Genomic DNA, 20,710 nt, shown 5'->3' on the forward strand with positions numbered 1-20,710 from the left:
TTTAACCTCTGACCTTGGTCTGGTACTTTGTTGTACACATTGCTCTGGACCTTCCTTATTTTCCTCGTTTCTTCCCACCACAAGAATTTAACCTGGCTCGCTATTAAGTCCAGAGTCCAATTTATGTTTTCGATACTAGCATTTAACGACAGTGGTTACCCATTTCCACTATCTGTTCGAGCTCCTATCTTGGCATGATCCTTTTGTTCAACACAATCAATCACTGAGAGGTTTCTTTCATTTCCTCGTCACATGTTGCTCCGTTCTATATGTATACATTTCAGGACTGGTGTGTCTGATTATGGAATTGTCTTTCCACTACTATTCCACTTACACACATCCTTAAGGGCCCTTAAGAGAGATCTGAAAAACAGACTGATGGAGAAAAGCAGTTGTAATGAAGGTTGAGGGCAACAATTAGTGAGAGAAGATGCAAGTGTAGTTTTGTTGTGAATGGGGGAACAGCACTTCTGGTGTCAGCTTTCTGATCCATCAAAGCACCTTTAGCAGAAAAGTCACTTCGTTGCCATTCACGGCAACAAAAGCTAGAAGGAAGAGGGAAGTCTCTTCTGATGACGAGAGGAGGGATGTTGAGAGATGTGCTAGGGCAGTGATGGCGAACCTTTTAGAGACCGAGTGCCCAAACTGCAATCCAAAGCCCACTTATGTATTGTCGGGTGCCGGGTGGGTGTGGCCCATTGGGTGGGCGTGGCCCATTGAGTAGGCGTGGCTGTGGTGGTAACAGCAGACTGGGTGGGACTAAAAAGTTCAGTCAATCAATTCCAACTTTGCGAGATCTTTTTTTCCCCGCGAGAAGTTGAAAATGATTGAACCTTTTTTTTTTGCACATGGCGGCGGAGGCCTAAAGCGAAAAGGTTTTATAAAACCCAGCTGAAGGCCTAGGACTGGGGCGACGGAGCATGTGCCCACAGAGAGGGCTCTGCGTGCCACCTGTGGCACGCGTGCCATAGGTTCGCCACCACGGTGCAAGGGAATGGCTTCTTTGGTTCTAGCTCTCCAATCCATGGAGAACCAAGAGCAGAAGACCTGCAGGCACCCAAGAAGGCTCCCATCCCCCTTTTCTCCACCCCCACCTCCCTTCTTGTGCCAACAGCAACTTTGCTTCTAGTGTATTTTTTGCTGGCTCCAGCATTCACTGGATAATAGCAGCCCAGAGCTGCCAAGCAGAAAAGCATTATGACCATTTGTACAAGCTTTGGGTAATCATAGATAATTTAAAGGAGTATTATACATTCAACTTGTACAGTAGAAGTTCACTTAGTAGCACCAGTTTGATCCAGCAAGTCGGCTCTTGCGAATTATGATTTGTCTTGATTTCCAATTATGCAGCCCATGAAATTTCACTGAAGCTGCGAATCCCATTTTTGCTTTTGATTACAACTACTGTAACAAGGTCAAAAAGTAAAATGATAGACCAGGCTAATCAGTAGTAGCAATGAGAATGATATGTCAAATGTTAATATTTTGGCCAGCCAAAGATATGATACAGTACGATACTGGTAAATTACACTCATTAATTTTCCACTTTCATCCCTGCTATCTCATAAATAGGCAATCTGGTTTTTTAAAAAAAAAACCTTTCTTTGAATTATCTACTCCAGACATTATGTAGGTTTTCCTAGGCCCATTGTTGTAAGCCCCCCAACGTTATCATAAAAAAAAATAGTCTGCGTTACAAATCGGATTCCAGACTTATTGGCAGGTAACCAGTTAATAAATTTCTTAGCCAGACTGTTGAATAGACTGGCCTATGGTCAAGAGTGATGTCACATCAATTCAATGCACTATAATTGGAAAAATGTGGGTGGAAGCAGCAGGGTGGGTTTTCATAAATAAAAGATTGCATTAGTAATCTCCTGATCTGTTCACCCATAGTGTCTACACTGAATTGTAGTTCTGCTGCTAGTTGGGGTTGATAATTTTGTGGCACCCATTTCCAGATGCGTTTAAGCAAAATAGCCAATAACACTTAGACTTCTGTACTGCTCAACAGTGCTTTAGAGTCCTCTCTAAGAGGTTTACATAGCCAGCACATTGCCCCCAACAATCTGGCTCCTCATTTTACCGATCTTGGAAGGATAGAAGGCTGAGTCAACCTGAACTCATGGTTGTGGGCAGAGTTAGCCAGCCATATTGCATTCTAACCACTGTGCCCTCAGTGCAAAGAAGAAAAGCCTCAGAGAAGAGAAAGATAACTGTCTTTCTCACCAAACGCATACTTCTACAAACAGAAAGGCAATCTTTCTGTGGCCTATCTTTCAAAACAACCTTTATAGACCAAATAAGCAGAAATATTTTTTAAAAACATGTATTTAAAACTTTTTTAAAAGTGTGCTAGTTCACCCAAGCTCTATAGACATCAGCTAAAGTCATTAGTTAAAGATCTATTTCTTATTAAAGAAACACACTCTAGGCAGTGACACTGTAATAATATCAATAGATTAATAAATGGCAAAAATAAGAAAAAGCACAGAAAAGCAAACATTAATAAACATTTAAGCTTCCTCCTTCCGTTATGTATTCAAGATGGACAGTGATTAATATTTATATGTTACTTATATGTAAGGCTGTAGGTCTATACATATGTTGTATATGTTGTTGTTAGCTGCGAAGTCGTGTCCGACCCATCGCGACCCTATGGACAACGTTCCTCCAGGCCTTCCTGTCCTCTACCATCTTCTGGAGTCCATTTAAGCTCACGCCTACTGCTTCAGTGACTCCATCCAGCCACCTCATTCTCTGTCGTCCCCTTCTTCTCTTGCCCTCAATCTTTCCCAGCATTAGGCTCTTCTCCAGTGAGTCCTTCCTTCTCATTAGGTGGCCAAAGTATTTGAGTTTCAGCTTGAGGATCTGGCCTTCTAAAGAGCAGTCAGGGTTGATCTCCTCTAGGACTGACTGGTTTGATCGCCTTGCAGTCCAAGGGACTCGCAGGAGTCTTCTCCAGCACCATAGCTCAAAGGCCTCAATTCTTTGGCGCTCGGATATTGTATATAGTATGTTTAAATGTGTGTTATGTATGTGTACACTTTGAGAGTAACTAAATTTCATTTTTAATGTGTGCCATTGTGCCCACAGTAAAAAATGACAATAATAGTTATCTATCTATCTATCTATCTATCTATCTATCTATCTATCTATCTATCTATCTATCATAATTACTATTGGTTATACCAGTATGCTGCTATATTGTTACATTATAATATTGTATTAATATGATTATTATATTAATACAGTAATAGGCTTACAGATCCCAGATTTAGTACTAGATTTACTAGATTTAGTACACAGAGGGAAGCAAGGAAAGGCATTGGGAAGACTGAGGAGGAGCTAGGATAATGGGATATATTTTATTGAAAGGAGGAGAGAGGAGGGACAAACATATACCAGCCAAGGCCTTTTCAGTGTTTGGCGTAGATGGAGTACATGAGACCTACTAAAATCAGATCATAAAAGAAAAGAAAAACTTTCTTTTAATAGATGCTAGCTTCTGAAGCACACGTAAAACACTAGAAGAAGTCCTTCTAAGAAGACACAATCATAGATAGTTTTCATAATAAAAGATAGTTTCAAAACATCAGATGGTTCTTCTAAGAGACTGTGAGGTACTCTCATGGCTTAGATGCAGGACAAACAACCAGGTACCCACTCTATTAAGAGAGTGAGGGGTTTCCAAGACTGATGTCAAGCTCCATGCACCTGAACAAGATCAAAGTATTAAGATCCTGGAGAATTTAGAAGGCATGAAATTATTTAGTTATTAATAGTCTACAGGTCATTCTCTAAGACAGCTAACCACCAATATATCTAAATTAGCTCTCATAGGTGAAAACGCTTATCATATAAATTGTTAAATTGTATTACTTTAGTAAAGTTAACCAAAACAAAAATATAAATTATGAAAAATAGTTATATCAGCTATGGTGCCTTTTAGAGAATCTCATAATAAGTTAAGAATAAAAGAGTCTGCTGATTATTTCAAATCAGCCTATGCAAATATAGTCTCATTTCCATGATTTTCCTTGTGATTATTAAATTCCCAAGACTTATTTCCATCTCCTAATGTTAATTTCTTCATCGCTGTAGTAGAGCACTCATTATACCAGCTCTCCTTTTCTTTTTCCTACCATTAGAACTTAACTTTTGCCTGTTGATTCTCAGGACAGTATTTACCGTATGCCCTTTGGGGGGTCAGTTCAACATGCCACTTTCAAGCACAAGGGCATTCAGCCAATTATTACCCAAAGTTCCAAAAATGTCCTTCCAATCACTTTGCCAGTGACTAGATTCACATTCCACATCACGTCTGGTTTTTTTCACAGTTAACTGAATAAATCATAATTAGCTGGCAAACCATCTAATAGCTCCGGTTAACATGGGGTTTAGGCTAGAGGAAAATCAGAGCTTAAGCCAGTTTGGAATCGGGGCTACATAGCTGATGTGTGGATGGATATGAGCTACCCTAATGAACACGGGACAGCAGACTTCACCCTATCTCTGTCAACAAGCCAATAATTCACGTGTCAAACTATATCATGAGAAGGACATGGCATATAAAATAGTTACCAGGTATGAGAGGATGAACTTTAATTTTAAAAAGTCTCGTGTTCCTTTAAAAATAAATATGAAACTATTTGCTTAGGATGATCAAATATAAAGCTATGGCAAGTTATGTACAGTAGAAGAGAGATTGCATCTATTTATGAAGAATGGTGTTCCTTCTTTTAGGCGGAAGAATTTAAGACTTTGCTTTATCCCTACAACTTAAAAGAAATTTCCTTTTTTAAAAACAGTATATGAGCCTAGCTTTATAAGGAACCTGGTTCAAATTCGCTATAATTGTTCTCTACAGAAGCTTTTCTACTTTTTATCTGTCTTTCCTTTTCAAGTGTAACCTTCAAACAGCTTAACTGAAGCACTGTTGAAACAGATATCCTACATTTGCTGTTTGCACTAATTCAATATTCTCCAGAAGTTCATTTAATCTGGGGAAAGGACTTGATTTTTGCTGCTGCTGGTAGCTATAATAAGGTCATAACCACTGCTGGAAAAAAGCCCTGGAGCTTTCGAAATTTGCTTTGCCAGCTCCACTCCTATATTCAGGGGAGTATCTAAATCTTCCATTTATTTTTAGGACTCATCCTTTGTCCCACTTCTAGCTGCTCTTCCAAAACCAGACTATCTTACAGTTAAAAACATGAGGAAAGCTGTTAAAGGGTGTGGCACACAATAAGAAAGTCTGCACCTAAACATATAGTCACTTGTAACAATCACAGCAGCTGACACAAAATACAAAAAAGAAAACCAACAAAGTCTCTCATGAGCATTTCACAACTAGCCAATGCACCAAGGATGAACTTTTGATGACTAAATTTTTCAGAGAGGCTTATAACATACTGAAAGTAAGGGTTATTAAGTTATGTATTATGTATAAAAGTTCAAAATAGCCTGCAGGAAGATAATAAAGAACTGTCTCCTAAGGGTTGATACTCCACTCATTCAGGATTATGATCAGGGGTAGACTTGTGTTCTTATCTCCTCCAATCCTGAACCCACTGAAAGAAGAAGTAACTATGACTGAAAGATGTTAACATTTAAAGCCTGGGACACAAAGTCTTCCTTCTGCAAAATGTAATCCAACAAGACCTGGAAGAATTCCCAGTACTTTTCTCACATAGTGTATGGAAAAGTATACATATCCTGAGACATGATCCTGATTCTTTCCTATATATTCTATGGAATGGCCATGCCATAGTTTCAAGCTACAGCAATCTGAGTCAGGCCTATTAATACACATGGTTTACAATCCGCAACTATTGGGTTCACTATGAAATTTAAAGCCAATGCATTAGAGGCTTTGTTTTGAAATGGACCAAGAAGCTAGCTTGTGGAGATGTGTATTCACTCTAACTTGTCTTAGAATTAACAAGAATCCTTTAATTCTTAGCCCTCTAAAGCTACAAAGCTTTGAGACTAGTAACTTTTACAGGGAGGCAGGGAGACCCCATCAGAGAATAATCCTACAATGAAAAATATGTGCTTGACTTCAACTTCTAAAAATAAAATCAGCAAAGGGAAGGAAGTGACTGAATCTGGGATAATACTGATGTGTGTGTGTCTCTGTGTGTGTGTTGTGTTTGGGGAAATGGGAATGATATAGCTAGGAAACTCCACCCAAGCCTAATCATGTAGCGAATTTCATTTGAATTCTATAAGGAGGATGTGCACAAGTTTGTGTGCTTTTTTACCTATGAAGATTAAAGGGGGGGAAAATCCTCTAATACTACAACCTGATTGTTTTAGGATGAGTAATTTTAATCTTTGTGCCTCAGATATAACCTGAGTATCAGTTACAGCTACAGAAGCTTCAATCTTTCTAAAGAACATTGCAATTTGTTTATTTATATATCACACTTCATAAACACCCATCTTCCTCCCTTAATACTTTTTATTAGTATTACCACATAAGCCACAATGCAATATGTTTTTTTCTTAAAACCAGTGTTATTCATCAATTACATTCATATATAATATGCCTAATTACAACTTCAAAGTTCTTAAAAAAGATTTTCCTCCTTAAAAAAAACAAGAGAAAACTACTGTAAAAAAATCAAAGCGAAGAATAACAACATGGGGAGAGAGGACAAAATTGTACTGCATTATAGCAATCACTCAAACTGTATATCACAAACTCTTCTCTTGTATTGGCTTCTGATATTTTTAACATGCCTTGCACATTTGTAAAAGTGATCAAGATCTTTATAAAAAAGTCTGTATATATGTTTAATACCTTTGAAATTCATGTGACACAGAGAGAAAAAGTAAGGTAAGCCTTTCATAAATATGCATGTATCTCCAATTTCTTAAGAAAACTGCCACTTTTCAAATACCCACAAAGAGCATTTATTTGAAGTACATCTGAAAATCAATACCTAGATACCACATAGAGGATATTTGTGGTATTTCAGGACTTCCCAAATCATAGTTTAGGAGCAGTAAAGAAAGATTACCTTGAATGAGAAGAAAGAAAGGAAAGAATCTATGAATTAAAAAACAATCTCAATTTTTTAAAAAATGAAATATTAGACAATCAGTCAACTAAACACTGCCTACATCCTGATCAAAGCAAATTAAAAGGCTCATTAGCCCATGAAATTATGTGAAAAGCATTATAAGCATCTTCTTGTTTATAGTGGCTTAACACACCAGAAATCTTTATCACAGAGACAGTCAAAAATGTAAATGCTGCATAAGGATGTTCTTGCCTTGTTCTATTGTATTACTTACTCATTCTTTGGTTTAGTTTCAGTTAACAATGCATGTGGCATTCTTTGTTTCAAGTTTAAGGATGCTTCTCAGAATTATTTTTCTAAAAGAATGCTTTTCACTATCATAGCAGGAATATTTGCCGCAGTAGAAGAAATCAGATCTTTTTCGTTTTTCAATTCTTCAGAAAAATAAAATTGAGACTCAAACTCCTTGAACTTGGACGTCTTCCCCATTACATTCAGAGTATATCATACCTACTGGAGGGGTTCTGAACCAACTTAAAAGAACTTGGAGCAATCTTATGGGCATCCTTCCTGTGATCTACCGTTTAGGATTAAATCCTGGTACAGAGTATAATGATAATCAAGACTTATTAAAAATCTAACTACAATCTGAGATACACAAGGAATAACTAAACGTATTTATCAAGAAGAAGAAAAACCAGCAAGCAAGAAGAAAATGAATCCTGTGGGAACAATTGCGGTATTTCGATCTCAGCGTTACTTTCAAAAGTTCTGGGGTGAAAATTGGTTGCAGATATGTACTCTGAATATAATTTTTGTAAACTGAGCAATAAATGATCTTAAAGGATATCTAGTCAATATTAAGAGACCTTACACTGGCAGAGATTTCAGTTATGCTCTCGCAGAAGAACATAAACTTTATTTATCCAGAAGTAAATTTAACTGTGCTCAATAGGTCATTAAAAATGCTCAAGGTTACAATCTGAGGAAGCAATAACCTCAGCTGTCTTTTACAAATTTTAAACAACTGTTAGGTAATTCTAAACTATGCGTTCCAGGCTACAATGCCATTGAGATTTTCTCCTGAGTTGAATCGCAACATAGGCATTGTTAAAAATTCTCTCCAGATAAAGAGATTAGAATATTTGAAGGTGACTCATCTTCCTGTCCTAGTTTTTAGATTTTTACATCAGTGTGGATAATACAAATGACAGCAAAGCCAAGGAAGAAAGAAAGAAAATCTCAATCTTAAAAGGCAGAGGTAAAGGAATCTGAAGATAAAGTGACACCTTCTGTTTAGTTGTGTAACTACACTTACTTTTACATGCTTTGATTTAATAACTAAAAACTGTACCGTGTTTCCCCAAAAATAAGATTGGGCCTTATATTAATTTTTGCTCCTAAAGACGCATTAGGGCTTATTTTCCAGTTAGGTCTTATTTTGGGGAAAATACGGTACTAAATGCATCCATCTGGCTGATGATCTTAACTGGAGCTTATCTTTTGGGTGGGGCTTATATTACGATTGTCCTGAAAAATCACGCTAGGGCTTATTTTCTGGTTAGGTCTTATTTTCTGGGAAACACGGTATGTATATTTGTAATATGTTTTACTGAAGGGGTGTCAAACTTGATCGTGTCATGTGACGCATTGTGACGTAGCGTGATGGTTTTTGCCTCTGCAGAGCCGTGGTGTGCAAGATGCATCCGGCCCACAGGCCACCAGTTTGACACCCCTGTTTTACAGAATATGTCCTTTTAAATATACTAAGGCTCCCTCTTCATTTTGCTTGACCAGGATAAAAGAAATTAATTCCAATTGCATAAATGTTATGATTAGAATTCACAATAAATTGTCACATAAGTATAAACAGATTTGTAGCAGTGAATATGATCCCTCCCCAATACTTATGCACTTGATCGTATCAATCACATTTATCCTGTCTACTTTATTTTATTTATAGGATACTCCTCAGCCTCATATTCCCAGCCACTAAAAGTACTGTGCAGTTTCTTTTAATTTTTCATAAGTAGAACTTATAACACTATGATTCTCAAACATATGGTGCTCAACAATGCTTGGAAAGGCTATGGGGGGGAAAAACTAGTAGGGAAGTGACTTTTGGGGGACAGAGCCAAGAAGACAGGTTGCAACATGCAGCAGGTATTCTATAAGTGAAGCAGTTAATATATTGACAAGATGAAACGTCTGGATAGATAGAGCCCTGATTTTCATTAGGCAAAAACAGCTGTTAGATGGGTGTATCTGTTTAAATAACCTTCTGAATAATTCTGTTCTATATTTTTCTTTAGCTCTAAAATTCTCAAGCACCCAATGAAACTCATAAGAGTTTAATGTGAATATTTAGTCATAATAACTTTATCCAAATTTGCTATGAGGGGGTAGTCTTCAATTGATTATTTTCTTCCATTACTTAATTGCATAGCCACTTCAATTCAAGTGAGTTCAACATTTTCACAGATTGTACCACTTTTAGGACATGACAATATTTGAGTACCACCAGTGCTTAACAAGGTGACCAAAAAAAAAAGGAAAAAAGTACTGGTTTTAATTTCTTTGGTGGCAGTTCCTTTGCTGGATCACTTTCTCTTTGCACTGATGAACGTATGATGAATTTATCCATATTTATTAATATGTACCACTATCTTGGTGATCAGGTGGCTGGTCATCCCTTCTTCCTCTCTCCCACTCCTCTCTCTCTCACAGCCTACTCCTTCATTGATCCCTCTGCTTCTCTCACAGAAGCCTCTCCTCTTCTCTTTTTCCTCACTGCTTCTCACAGAAGCCTCTTCTCCTATCTCTTTCTCCTCACTGCTTCTCTCACAGAAGCCTCTCTTCTCACTGTTTCTCCCACAGAAGCCTCTTATTCTCCTCTCTCCTCTCTCTCTCTTTCTCAGTGCTTCTCTCAGAAGCCTCTCTTCTCCTCTTTCTTCTCAGTGCTTCTCTCACAGAAGTCTCTCTTCTCCGTTTCTCTCACAGAAGCCTTCTCCTCTCCTTCTTCTCACTGCTTCTCTCACAGAAGCCTCTCCTCTTCTCCCTCTCTCTTTCTCCATCCCCTTCTTTTTCCCCATCATCTTTTTTTCTCTCCCTCTCTGGCCAAAACTTTCTCCTTTTATATCCTCTCCTCTCTCTCTCCCCTCCCCTTCTTTTTGTCTTCCAGATCCGCCACTCTCTGGGGCTTAGAGAGAGCTCCAGCATCCCTTGCTACCCTAGTCTCACTCCCCCATGCAGTCACCCACTCCCCGAGTGGCCATTGCAAACAGCGCTGATCAGCTGGAGCTGCGCACGCCGATCCTGGGGCCTCTGCAGCTCTAGCTGATTCTCTTATCCCATGGCCTATCTGCTGCTCCTGGTGACAGCAGAGGCTGCTGGAAGTGCTGATCAGCTGGAGTCCCTCGCGCTGATCCTGGGTCCTCAGCAGAGCCCCAGCAACACTGCAGCTCCAGCCGACTCAACCCTGGGCTGTGTGGCGCTGCTGCCATTTCAGCCAGGTGCTGAAGTACCTTGTAAAGCCTTGTAGTAATATATCAGATATTGCACTTGTTAATTGCCCAGCACATTTTAAAAATCATTTTCAATCAGTTCTTATTAGAAAAAAACTGAAGACGGTAAACATGTAGCTAATGCGTAGGAAGAACTTCTGTTGTTAAAGGTGTTCCATTGTGGTGTGAGAGAGACCATAAAAGTTTTCTCTCTCTCTCTCTCTCTCTCTCTCTGTACATAAAGAGCATGAAGGTATTTCTCTGTGTGTGCGAGAGAGACAGACCATAAAAAGATATGCCTCATGGAAACATAAAGGAAGAAAGACTGTGGCTTTAGAAATACCTTTTCATATTAGCATATTTGATCAACAGATAAATATTTAAAAACTTATCTCATTCATCCATTAAAATGGCTATCTTTCTGATTTGGAAGAATCAGAAAAAGGTTACCTGGACTGAGGTGTGTGAAAGATCCAATGACAAAATCCAGTGTGGAAACAGCCAGTAAAAAGAGAAGCAGCAGCTGGAGTCGTATTATCCATTTCACCCCAGCCAGGTTAATTCCAAGCAAGGCCAGCAGAACAACAAGGGAGATGCCTCTGATTGCCCAAATGTTAGTGAAGTTCAGGAGATCAGAGATGGATTCAGCAAATCCAGTAATGTACATAGCACCTGCAACACACTGAAGAATATTTTCACCCATGAAAAGGCTAGGCTGTTTGAACTGGAGGACAATGAACATGTTACTTATTTTTTGCCTAGAAAATCATTATTTGGAAGTTCCGCCACTCAGACTTCATTAGGAGGAGAAAACTCAGAGGAGGATACAAGATTCTCAGGAAGTTTAAAGGCCTGCTGTTGGCTCTGTTAATAACAACACTGAGAAAGAATAATAAATTAGAGCAGTGTTAACAAGACAAGTCAACTGAATCTGATTTTTTGCTTTTGTTTTCTTTAGGAAAGAGACTTGTGCCTTGGGCATTAATAACAGCTACGAAGGTTGATTCCAGATTCTGACCCAAATATGTCCCTCTATCAATTGCACAACTCACGGTCAAACGGATTTCTTACCCTCATCCCATCACTGGAAGGTATCCAAAAGATTGTTTGTGCAGCAGGAAGAAGAGGAAGTCCTTTGGCACAAGCAAACAGTAAGTACTGATAGTTTGTAATAACAATCATTTGGTATATAGAAGATGTTTTTTTTAAAAAAAGTGGTGCTCCTGGAGAATGTGATATATATGTGGTCTGAAAGTTGACTCTGGCCAAACACTGAAACACACTGAGGGAAAATATCTCTCCCTGAATATTACTCACATTATTGTATGTTGTAAACAAAGTCATCTAGTGGGGATGAACTACCCAAGGCTAATCAGAAGCCTATTTTAAACAAACAAAAATATGAAAAGCCATTCTTTGATAGCTTCCTAGGTGTAGTAATGTTTGACAGATGTTAATGTGAATCAAGTTGATTCACTTTCAAAACCAGGAAGTACCAATTAATATAGCAGAATGGTTTTAAGAATATGTTAATTACATCTACGCATAAAATATCATGATGCTTTGAAGAACAGCTCTTCTTCTTGGCTACTGCAGTACAATTTTATTACATTATGGCACTAGAGTATTTTGCTAAAATTCAATTGATTCTTAAACCCTATAAATCTAGTTCCCAAGTTATGCCAGTGGTATTTTTTAAGATAAATGTAGCAGCATACAGATGAACAATATTCTAGTAAAGAGTCACAGCTTTTGTCATGTTTGAAATTGTTAGTTACATAGGAATCAACGATAGATTTCTGTGTGGCACTAATAATAAACTGTTTCTGTATTTAAATATTCTGACATGAGTACTAATTTCATGGTTGGTACTGAACATAATTAAAGCCTCAGAATAAATAGAAATAAATAGACTAAACATCTGAAACTAAACAGATCTGGGCCTCATATGTGGTATGAATAGGAAACCAGAGTAAAATGTATGCTCATTTGGGTTTTTTAGTAGAAGAAAGATGAAGTATTAGACTACTATGAACCTGCCTACCACAAATTATTTGAGTGGGTGGTTACATTTGGAATTTTAAGAGCATGCTATGTAAGTATTGCTTATCCTCAAAAAGGCTGCCATGACGGGTGACGCAAGTTACAATATTAAAAATTTACCAAAAGGCAAAGTAGTGAGACTATGTCCTAGCTCAGGGGTAGGCAACCTTGGCTCTTTTATGACTCGTGGACTTCAACTCCCAGAATTCCTGGCTCAGGAATTCTGGGAGTTGAAGTCCACGAGTCATAAAAGAGCCAAGGTTGCCTACCCCTGTCCTAGCTTGACCAAGCACTCAGATGAAGCTAGCTAATGATTGGTAGTATATTCAGAGAAAGGAGGAGGCATCAACAAGCTTTAAGGACAACAAAGCATGACCAGGACCCTGGAGAGCTCACTGCAGGAAGTTAAAAGCTAGGTGACAGCAGTTGTTCCATACATTGCCAATGATTAACTGAAGGCTTAGAAAGGCTGGGTCATCCTTTGCTTGCTAAGTTAAAGAACCTGTGGCTCTATCTGACAGCTGAGAAACATGCACATCAGGTGAGTCAATGTAGAGTTTCAGAGCTTCTTCTGAATTGGGCTGACATGGAATCCATCATCACACTCAGTAGCTTCTTAAGAATCTTGTTGACAACCTGACTTTGGAGCTGCCGCAGATTATTCCTTTAAGCCTTTGACATAAATTACCAATGAATATTGAGTTATAGTTGCTGTTTTTATTCAAAAAAAATTCCCATAGAATCTAAGTGAGGCATTTGTGTAAATAAAATTTAGACGGAAATGACGCTTTGCAACATGCTAGCTTCCTAGTTAATTTTAATTGAATATTTTTTTAAAAATCAGAAAGTGGAAAGAAATTGGAAGTGCCAAGGAAAATGTCCATGTACTAAATAAAAATGCTGACTAAATAGATTCAATTTTTAAGCAGGTCACCAATAATTAGAATTTTTTTGGTGAAAAATTACTATAAAATCAAGTTTTGGAGATACAGCCTAATTTTTAAACATCTTAATTTGGATGTGCTTCATTTCATTTGAGTTTTAATTTTTGCACTTAAATTTCACTTTGTGAAGACTTTGGGATTCAGCAGATAATGTGATATACTTTTAAATTTTTCAAATGCTCCTTCAGGACATTTCTTTGAGCAATACCTGGTATCTAAGGCTTGGAGTAAGAATAATCTTAAATTAAAAAGCACCCCAAGCACAGAATCATACACAAATCCCCACTTTACTTTCCAGGCTATCACAGAATTTTCAAAGAGAATGTAGCATTTGATTCATACCACATCCAGGCAATAAAGGAAAACTGTACTTTAGAAAGGCATATACATATTTAAGCAACATTATCTTTCATCACAGCCCAGAGTTTTCAAACCAGTACTCCTGTTTTGGAATATATATCTTCTCACTTAATGCAACAGAATTTGCAGTTTGGATATTATTGCCCTGAACATAAAGGGGAAAATTAATGGGGAAAATTATATTAAAAATAGTTGTGATTCAGGGTCAGCCTGTGGGTTCGGCAGTTGGGTCGGACGACTCAGAGGAGGAGGGGGGTGTTGAAGAGCTTGCTGAGGGGGTTGAAGATCTTGCTGATGAGAGCCCTCAGCCAGGCCCCTCCCACCTGGTCACCACGGAGACCCAGCTGTGTGAGCCTGACAGCGTGGATGAAGATGACCCACAGCTGGCCCTGTTCAAGGACGCCCGACGCAGGAGGCAGTCAATCAGGAGTAAACAGAGGAAGGCAATGGGGCACCTCGGAAGGAGGCAGAGAGAAGCCACGCCCTGAACTGTATAAAAGGGGAATGCGTGGGAGGGCTGGTTTGCTGAAGGCAACCGCTTGATTAGTTCCTGTTTCATAGCTCCTGTTTCATGGTTGGTGTCTTGTTTTGCTCTGTTTTATCTTAATAAATTTGGCAGGCTTAATTCTAGCCTCTTGCCATTTGTAAAGGGGTTGTCCCTGCCTTTTCTGCAGGGCCGGTAGCAGGCTGGTACAGAACAAAAATATATATTCAGAAAACATGCATTCTTACCTGACCAAAAATATAAAGTAGGCCAATGGTGCCTCCAACCTGACCTCCAAGGACAGTAGAAATCATTGAATAGACTCCTCCGTTTCCAATGCTACATCGTTCACAAACCCCAATGCCGGACAGGACGGTTACTAAGGCCACCAAAATGACAAAGGACACCAAAAACATGCCCATTAGAATTCCAGTGTTCCCCTGAAATGAAAGCGGATGGTTAAAGCAAAAAAAGAATAGGATGTTTAAATTAATAACCACACTAGGAGCAAACCATTGGGTGAAGGTGGCTGATATAAGGGGCTTTTTTTCTCATAGAACGCTCAGAACGGAGTTCCGGCACCTTTTTTGGATGGAACCTTGTAGGATAGGCAAGGCGGGTTGTATGACATGTGTGAGTTCCGGCACCTTTTTCTTTTACAAAAAAAGCACTGCCGATATATAATCCATAAGTGAATTCACTGAAGTTACTTCAAACAGAAAGCCTACTGTTTGTTATTAATGAATTAATACCTACGATTAGCTTGTGCACTGATCCCATGCCACTTCTACCTGTACTGAATTGTATTTTGGTAATGAATTGGGATGTTCAAAGTGGCAGGGAATTCTTTGAAGACTAATTGAGAAATGTCTCATCTGCTGCAACTATCCAGAAAGATTACCTTTTTCCTAAGCAAAGGAAAGGAAGAAGTTTTTTTTTTACATGCAAAATTTAATTCTTCTGAAAATCATTCTCATGACCAAAACAGCAATACGGGATACACTTAGTTTTTCAGAAATAATCAGATACAGCAAGACCCACTCTGCATCTTTCACAGACATCAACTTCTAAAACTAGGCACAGCAGAGATAAGTTTTACATTGTGACCTGAAGACATGGATGTTCCAACAAGCGGGCCTGGACTGACTATGGTTTTAAATTTGGCTTTGATTGGGTTAAATTGTCATTTATTTATTACATCCATTGTTTAGTTCTTTTTAAAAATTTTGTACTTTATGTTTTTTAATTTTTATTGTTGTGAGCCGCCCCGAGTCCTTGGGGAGAAGGGCGGCATATAAATTTAATAAATCTAATCTAATCTTTGGGGGGGGGTTAGATAAGGAAAGGAATGAGTTGCTGTGTTGTTCTATTTCCCCATTTGTATCCTCAGAGGGACTTCCAAGTACTGCCAGCATGTGGATGTAAATTAAAAAAAAAAGTGATCTCAAACTTTTCCTCTGAGCTTGAGAGATCCCTATTGTGAACAAATCCAAGCATTTTGCTTCCTTCAGCTCTTCTTCAAAGCATTCTCTGTGTTGCTTTTATCCAGCAGGCGTGGTGTTCATTCCTGTAGCAGCTCTCCAGAAGGGGAAGTGATTTTAAGCTTTTTGGCTAATTGTTGCTTTGTGCAGAGTATATAAGACTATACTTATACCATCAACATATTTAAGTTGCCCATTTGAAATATATATATCCAGTATACATAACTTAAGTGCTTTCTGAAAATAAATAAGTAAATAAATAAGGCAAGCTGCAACAATGCTTTCCTTTTCAAAAATAGCCCTTTAGGGAGGGAATATAAAAGGACTAGATGCCAGCAGATGTGAACATGCTGAGTCCTGGCTCCGGTTCTCCTTGATCTTCTGCAGCTGTCATCTAACACAGCAGGGTAAGAAATTGAAACATAATTTCATGAATGCACCTGCATTCTGGGTAGATATTGGTTAGCAAAAAAAGATACAGGAAAAATAAGATGGGATCCAGCAACAGAAGTAATAACTTTGAATGGAGGCTTATCAGAAAAATGACTTTTACAACAATGAAAGAAAGAATATAATTGGGCCCATGCATTTGCTAAGCGATGGTTGCTTAACTATGGTTCATGGAATAAACCACAGTTAGTTGGATTTAGAAAACACAGGAAGCCACATAGTAGAGAAAAACAGTAAGACCATCCAGGCTGAAAATATTTCAACTATGGATGAGCCAGCTCACCTTCTGCAACTTGCAGTGAAAAATTTGTGATCTTTTTGGATCTTGTGAGTCCAGTGTAGAAACTCACATGTTCTTGGAAATAGGAGTCTTATATGAGTTTATTTACTTTTTAAAATTTATTTTCACAGCAGCCAATTATTTGTAGAATTTTGGAAATGCCATTACCACCATCAACAACAGTGCTCTACTAATACAAACTCTAGTTTATCCTGGGTTGCATTGTATCAGTCAATTTCAACAGGACAGCCTACCTATCAAACTCATATGTTTCAACTTTTAATTTGAGCCATGCATATCAATAATTCTGGCAAAATACTTAATAAAATAAAAAAATGTTGCAAAAGAAAATGATTTTTTAAAAAATGAGTAGGATTACTGTTTTATAGCCGTTACCTGAGAAGATACCAAATTCTTTAAATATTTGGAAGAATGTCACTATGGTAACATGTTTCACCTGAACTGTTATTTTAATCAGCTTCATTACAATTAATCCAAGATATTTTATTGCTATTTTTACATTCATAGAAAAACACAGAAAAAAACAAAATATTAACACATTGTATTTTAATTTGTGTTTAAATATTGAGAAAAATGGACATTTCAGTTTTATCTATTTTTGTAAATGGATACTGGAGCTGCAATATTATGCAGCTTATTCTGAACTAGTTTTGAATTATTTCAGCAAGATTAATTTTTTAGAAAACCTGGTAAAGAGAGCTAAAAGAAAGGTAGGGATGGATGTTGTAGCGAAGTCTGATGATTTTATAAGATGATGAAGGCCTGGTGAGACAAACTGGGTTATTGAAAATACATTGTTTACTGGAAACCATTAGCATCATTACTAGGCATAGGTAGCATTAAGAATTCAGACACACCAGGCAAAAGTCATTTGTTTCCTACAACTATCAGCTGTATCAGTGGTAGAGATATATTCTGGTGAAGTATCAATCTTGTTGCTACTAAATATTGAGAATTTAGCAGGTTGTTACTACCAAATGAATTCAACATTTGGTAATATCAGGGCTGGGTGTTCTGGGACAATAGAATTCTGCCACTTTCAAGGCTCGAAGCTGCTGTGGCTAAATCCGCACAAACCACTCTTTGGCTTTAACACAATGAGCCCAATTCATTATATAGGGAGTTATATTAAAAGGGTATTGTATATGTTCCATGCATCTTGTTGACAACCTGGATTGTTTCTCCTGTTAGTCCAACCTAAATCCTTGACATTCACTCTATATCACAGCATAGTCCAACCAAAGATTAAATAAGTAAAATAAATGCCACTTAGAGCACAAATTATTTCTGGGATTCTTGGATGGGGGGGGGGAGGAAACAATCCTATTTGCCTCCAGGGTAAAACCTTGATGCTCACAGCACACTGATCTACAATTATCTGATTCTACAGGCAAAAGGGATAAGAAAAATGTTAATCATACAGCTCATTGCTTTAAAAGCCTTCCCCCATTGCATTCTTAATTTAGTTGTAGAATGAGCTGTTTGCCAGTGTTCTAATGATAGATCTCTCTTCTTCATTATGCATTGGTTAACAAGCTATTTAAAAAAGCTAACAATAACTGCAGCTGGAGCAGCTGGTGATAGTTCTGCAGAGGAACATGCATTCAATACTTTAAAAGGGTGAGAAAAACCCTTTACATGAAAAGATGCCCCTTGTTTCTGGAATTTGCTTTTTTTGGGGGGGGGGAAGCAATTTTTATACAAGTAGTCTTCACCTTCACGACCACCAATTGTGTTCAGAATTTCCACTGCTCAGTAAGTGGAATAACACAGTGTTATGACCTATTTTTTGCCATGTTTTGAAAGTGAATCACTGCAGTGACTCATGTAGCCGTTAAGTAAATTTGGCTATTCCTATTGATTTTACTTATGAGAAATCAGTTGGAAAGGCTGCAAACGATGATCATGTAACTCTGGGATGCTGCAGCCACCATAAATGCCAAGCACCTGAATTTTAATCATAAAATTATGGAGTTGCTACAACAATTATAAGTGCAAGGAACTGTTCTCAGTGTGTTGTAACTTCAAATGGTCACTAAATGAATGGTTGCAAGTCAAGGACAAGCGCACACATTGTTTTTAAAAGATCAGCTGAAATGAAACCACATGGTGCAATAACTTCTACTTACAACCAGCCAACCTGTCCTCAGAAAGAGAACTACTCCAAAGATGTTAATCATACAGGAAGTAAAGACTCCATCCCATGTTCCAAAAAGCACTGGTTCCCAAACAAAAAGATCTATTTTCCACCAAGGTTTGTTAGGCATCTGATAACCCTGAGGGGGGAAAAAAGAACTTTTAAATTCCTAAATAAGGTGGCAAAGCAGTAGAAAAATCCATACCTGCCAGATACCTTGTACCAGAACATGCACATCAAAGTTTTTTATAACTAACTTTACATCTAAGTTTGATATATTATTATATCATAAGCTATGATTTACCATGGCTTGTTGAACACCCAATAGTGACTGGAGTCACGCTTGCAATACGTGGAATCACACAGGAGCAGCCTCTTTTTGAAGCATTAAAGCAGCTCTGGTTTTTACATGGTTCCCATGTCTTGTGAAACAGCTTTCAATCACAAAATATGTTGATGTAACCATTATGTAGGTAGTCCTCAAGTTATGACCGTATTGGAGCCTGCCCATCATGGTCGTAATTTTGATGGCTGTAAATAGGATTACCCATGTGGCCTATCTGTTTTTAATGACCTTTTTGTGATGGTTGTTAAGTGAAAACCATGGTCGTTAAGCAAATCCGTTTGCTATGCGCCATTTTTGTTAAAAACCAGTAATAAAAGCCAAACCATGATAAAAGGCAGTCATGTCACCGTGGGACTCTATAAACAGCTACAATACAGCCTGGCTGCCAAGCACCGGTGTGGTCACGTGACCAGGGAGGGAGGACAACCATTTTAAGTACCCGCAAGTATATCCATCTTAATTTCAGTCATTAAGCAAGCAGTCAGAAGTCAAGGGCTACCTGTAGTTTAGTACCATCTGTGAATCCACTCTATTTTAAAAGAAAATGGTTTCTGGATAAATTATAATGGAAGTTTTTATGGATAGTTATTGCACTGGGATTCTGTCACAAACACAAGATGACTTCCTAGTTTTCCAAATTTTGTTCAGCATTTACACTTGTCACACTAAGAGTGAGCAGAATACTCTCCTGATCATAAGCAAGTAAAATAAAATATTGTACAAGTATTTTGATGACCTTTTTTTTAAAAAAGTTATTCTTACATTTATGATCTAATTATTTTGTAAAAAAAAAACAAACCTAGGAATTAATATGGGCCAATTTTATAGTATATATAAAAATCTATATGAAAAATAGGGAAGAAAATCTTTTTGCAATTAGTCCTTGACTTACGATGGGTCATTTAGCAACCAAAGTTACAACCTATCTGAAAAAGGGGACTTATGACTCATATCTGAAGTTCTGAGAGTCAGAGTCATGTGACTGCTCTTTAGAAATTTGAGCAACACAAACACATTCATGGCTGTCTGCAGCATCCTGCAGTCACATGATTGCATTTGGCAACCATTTTGCTGAAAACTGCCACTTCGGGTTTACGGCAAAATGTACTCTTAGTGAATGATGCACTTACGACTGCAATGTTCACTTGACAACCATAGTGTTCACTGAACAATCACTACAAAAATGTTGTAAAATCTAGTCAGCCATATGACCAACATATTTTATGATCACCACACAAAAGAGCATAATGAGCAGGCTCTATTATGGTCATATGTCAAAGGTCTACCTGTATTCCATTACATCCTTCGTCCTGCAAGGTCTCAGAAGGCAGAACTGAGTTGGTAAATAAAATATAAGCCTTCTTAACATACCTGCTTGGCTTCTTCGATAAAAAGTTCTTGCACATGCCCATCACTTCTCATGCTCGTCCTGACTTGGGGCAGAAATGTTCTGCTTTTCACCTTGGATGGTTCTGCCATGACAAAGACAAGCCACTGCAGAGAGATCTCCAGGTCAGCTATCATGCCCAGATGAATCCCTGTAAGAATAAGATGTGTCCAGCAGATGTTTCGTGGCTTTACATCAGCCCAGCTTGGCAGAAACACAAGTTACTGTCACCTTATAACACAT

The 20,710-nt window shown here is 38.0% G+C and overlaps 1 protein-coding gene across 1 annotated transcript in view; it reads right to left on the reverse strand.

Moving 5' to 3' along the window:
• SLC12A8 (solute carrier family 12 member 8) overlaps nt 1-20,710 on the reverse strand; it is an 80,791-nt gene that overhangs the window by 51,833 nt on the left and 8,248 nt on the right. Inside the window, exons 2-5 of the mRNA XM_083356536.1 lie at nt 20,452-20,618; nt 18,727-18,873; nt 14,614-14,805; nt 10,985-11,216 (exon numbers count right to left, since the gene is read on the reverse strand). Coding sequence (XP_083212662.1) covers nt 10,985-11,216; nt 14,614-14,805; nt 18,727-18,873; nt 20,452-20,604 — 724 coding nt within the window. The 5' untranslated portion in view covers nt 20,605-20,618. The remainder of the gene's footprint in view (nt 1-10,984; nt 11,217-14,613; nt 14,806-18,726; nt 18,874-20,451; nt 20,619-20,710) is intronic.

Source organism: Vipera ursinii (genome assembly GCF_947247035.1).
Source record: "Vipera ursinii genome assembly, chromosome: 1".
In the NCBI taxonomy this organism is placed as follows: Eukaryota; Metazoa; Chordata; class Lepidosauria; order Squamata; family Viperidae; genus Vipera; species Vipera ursinii.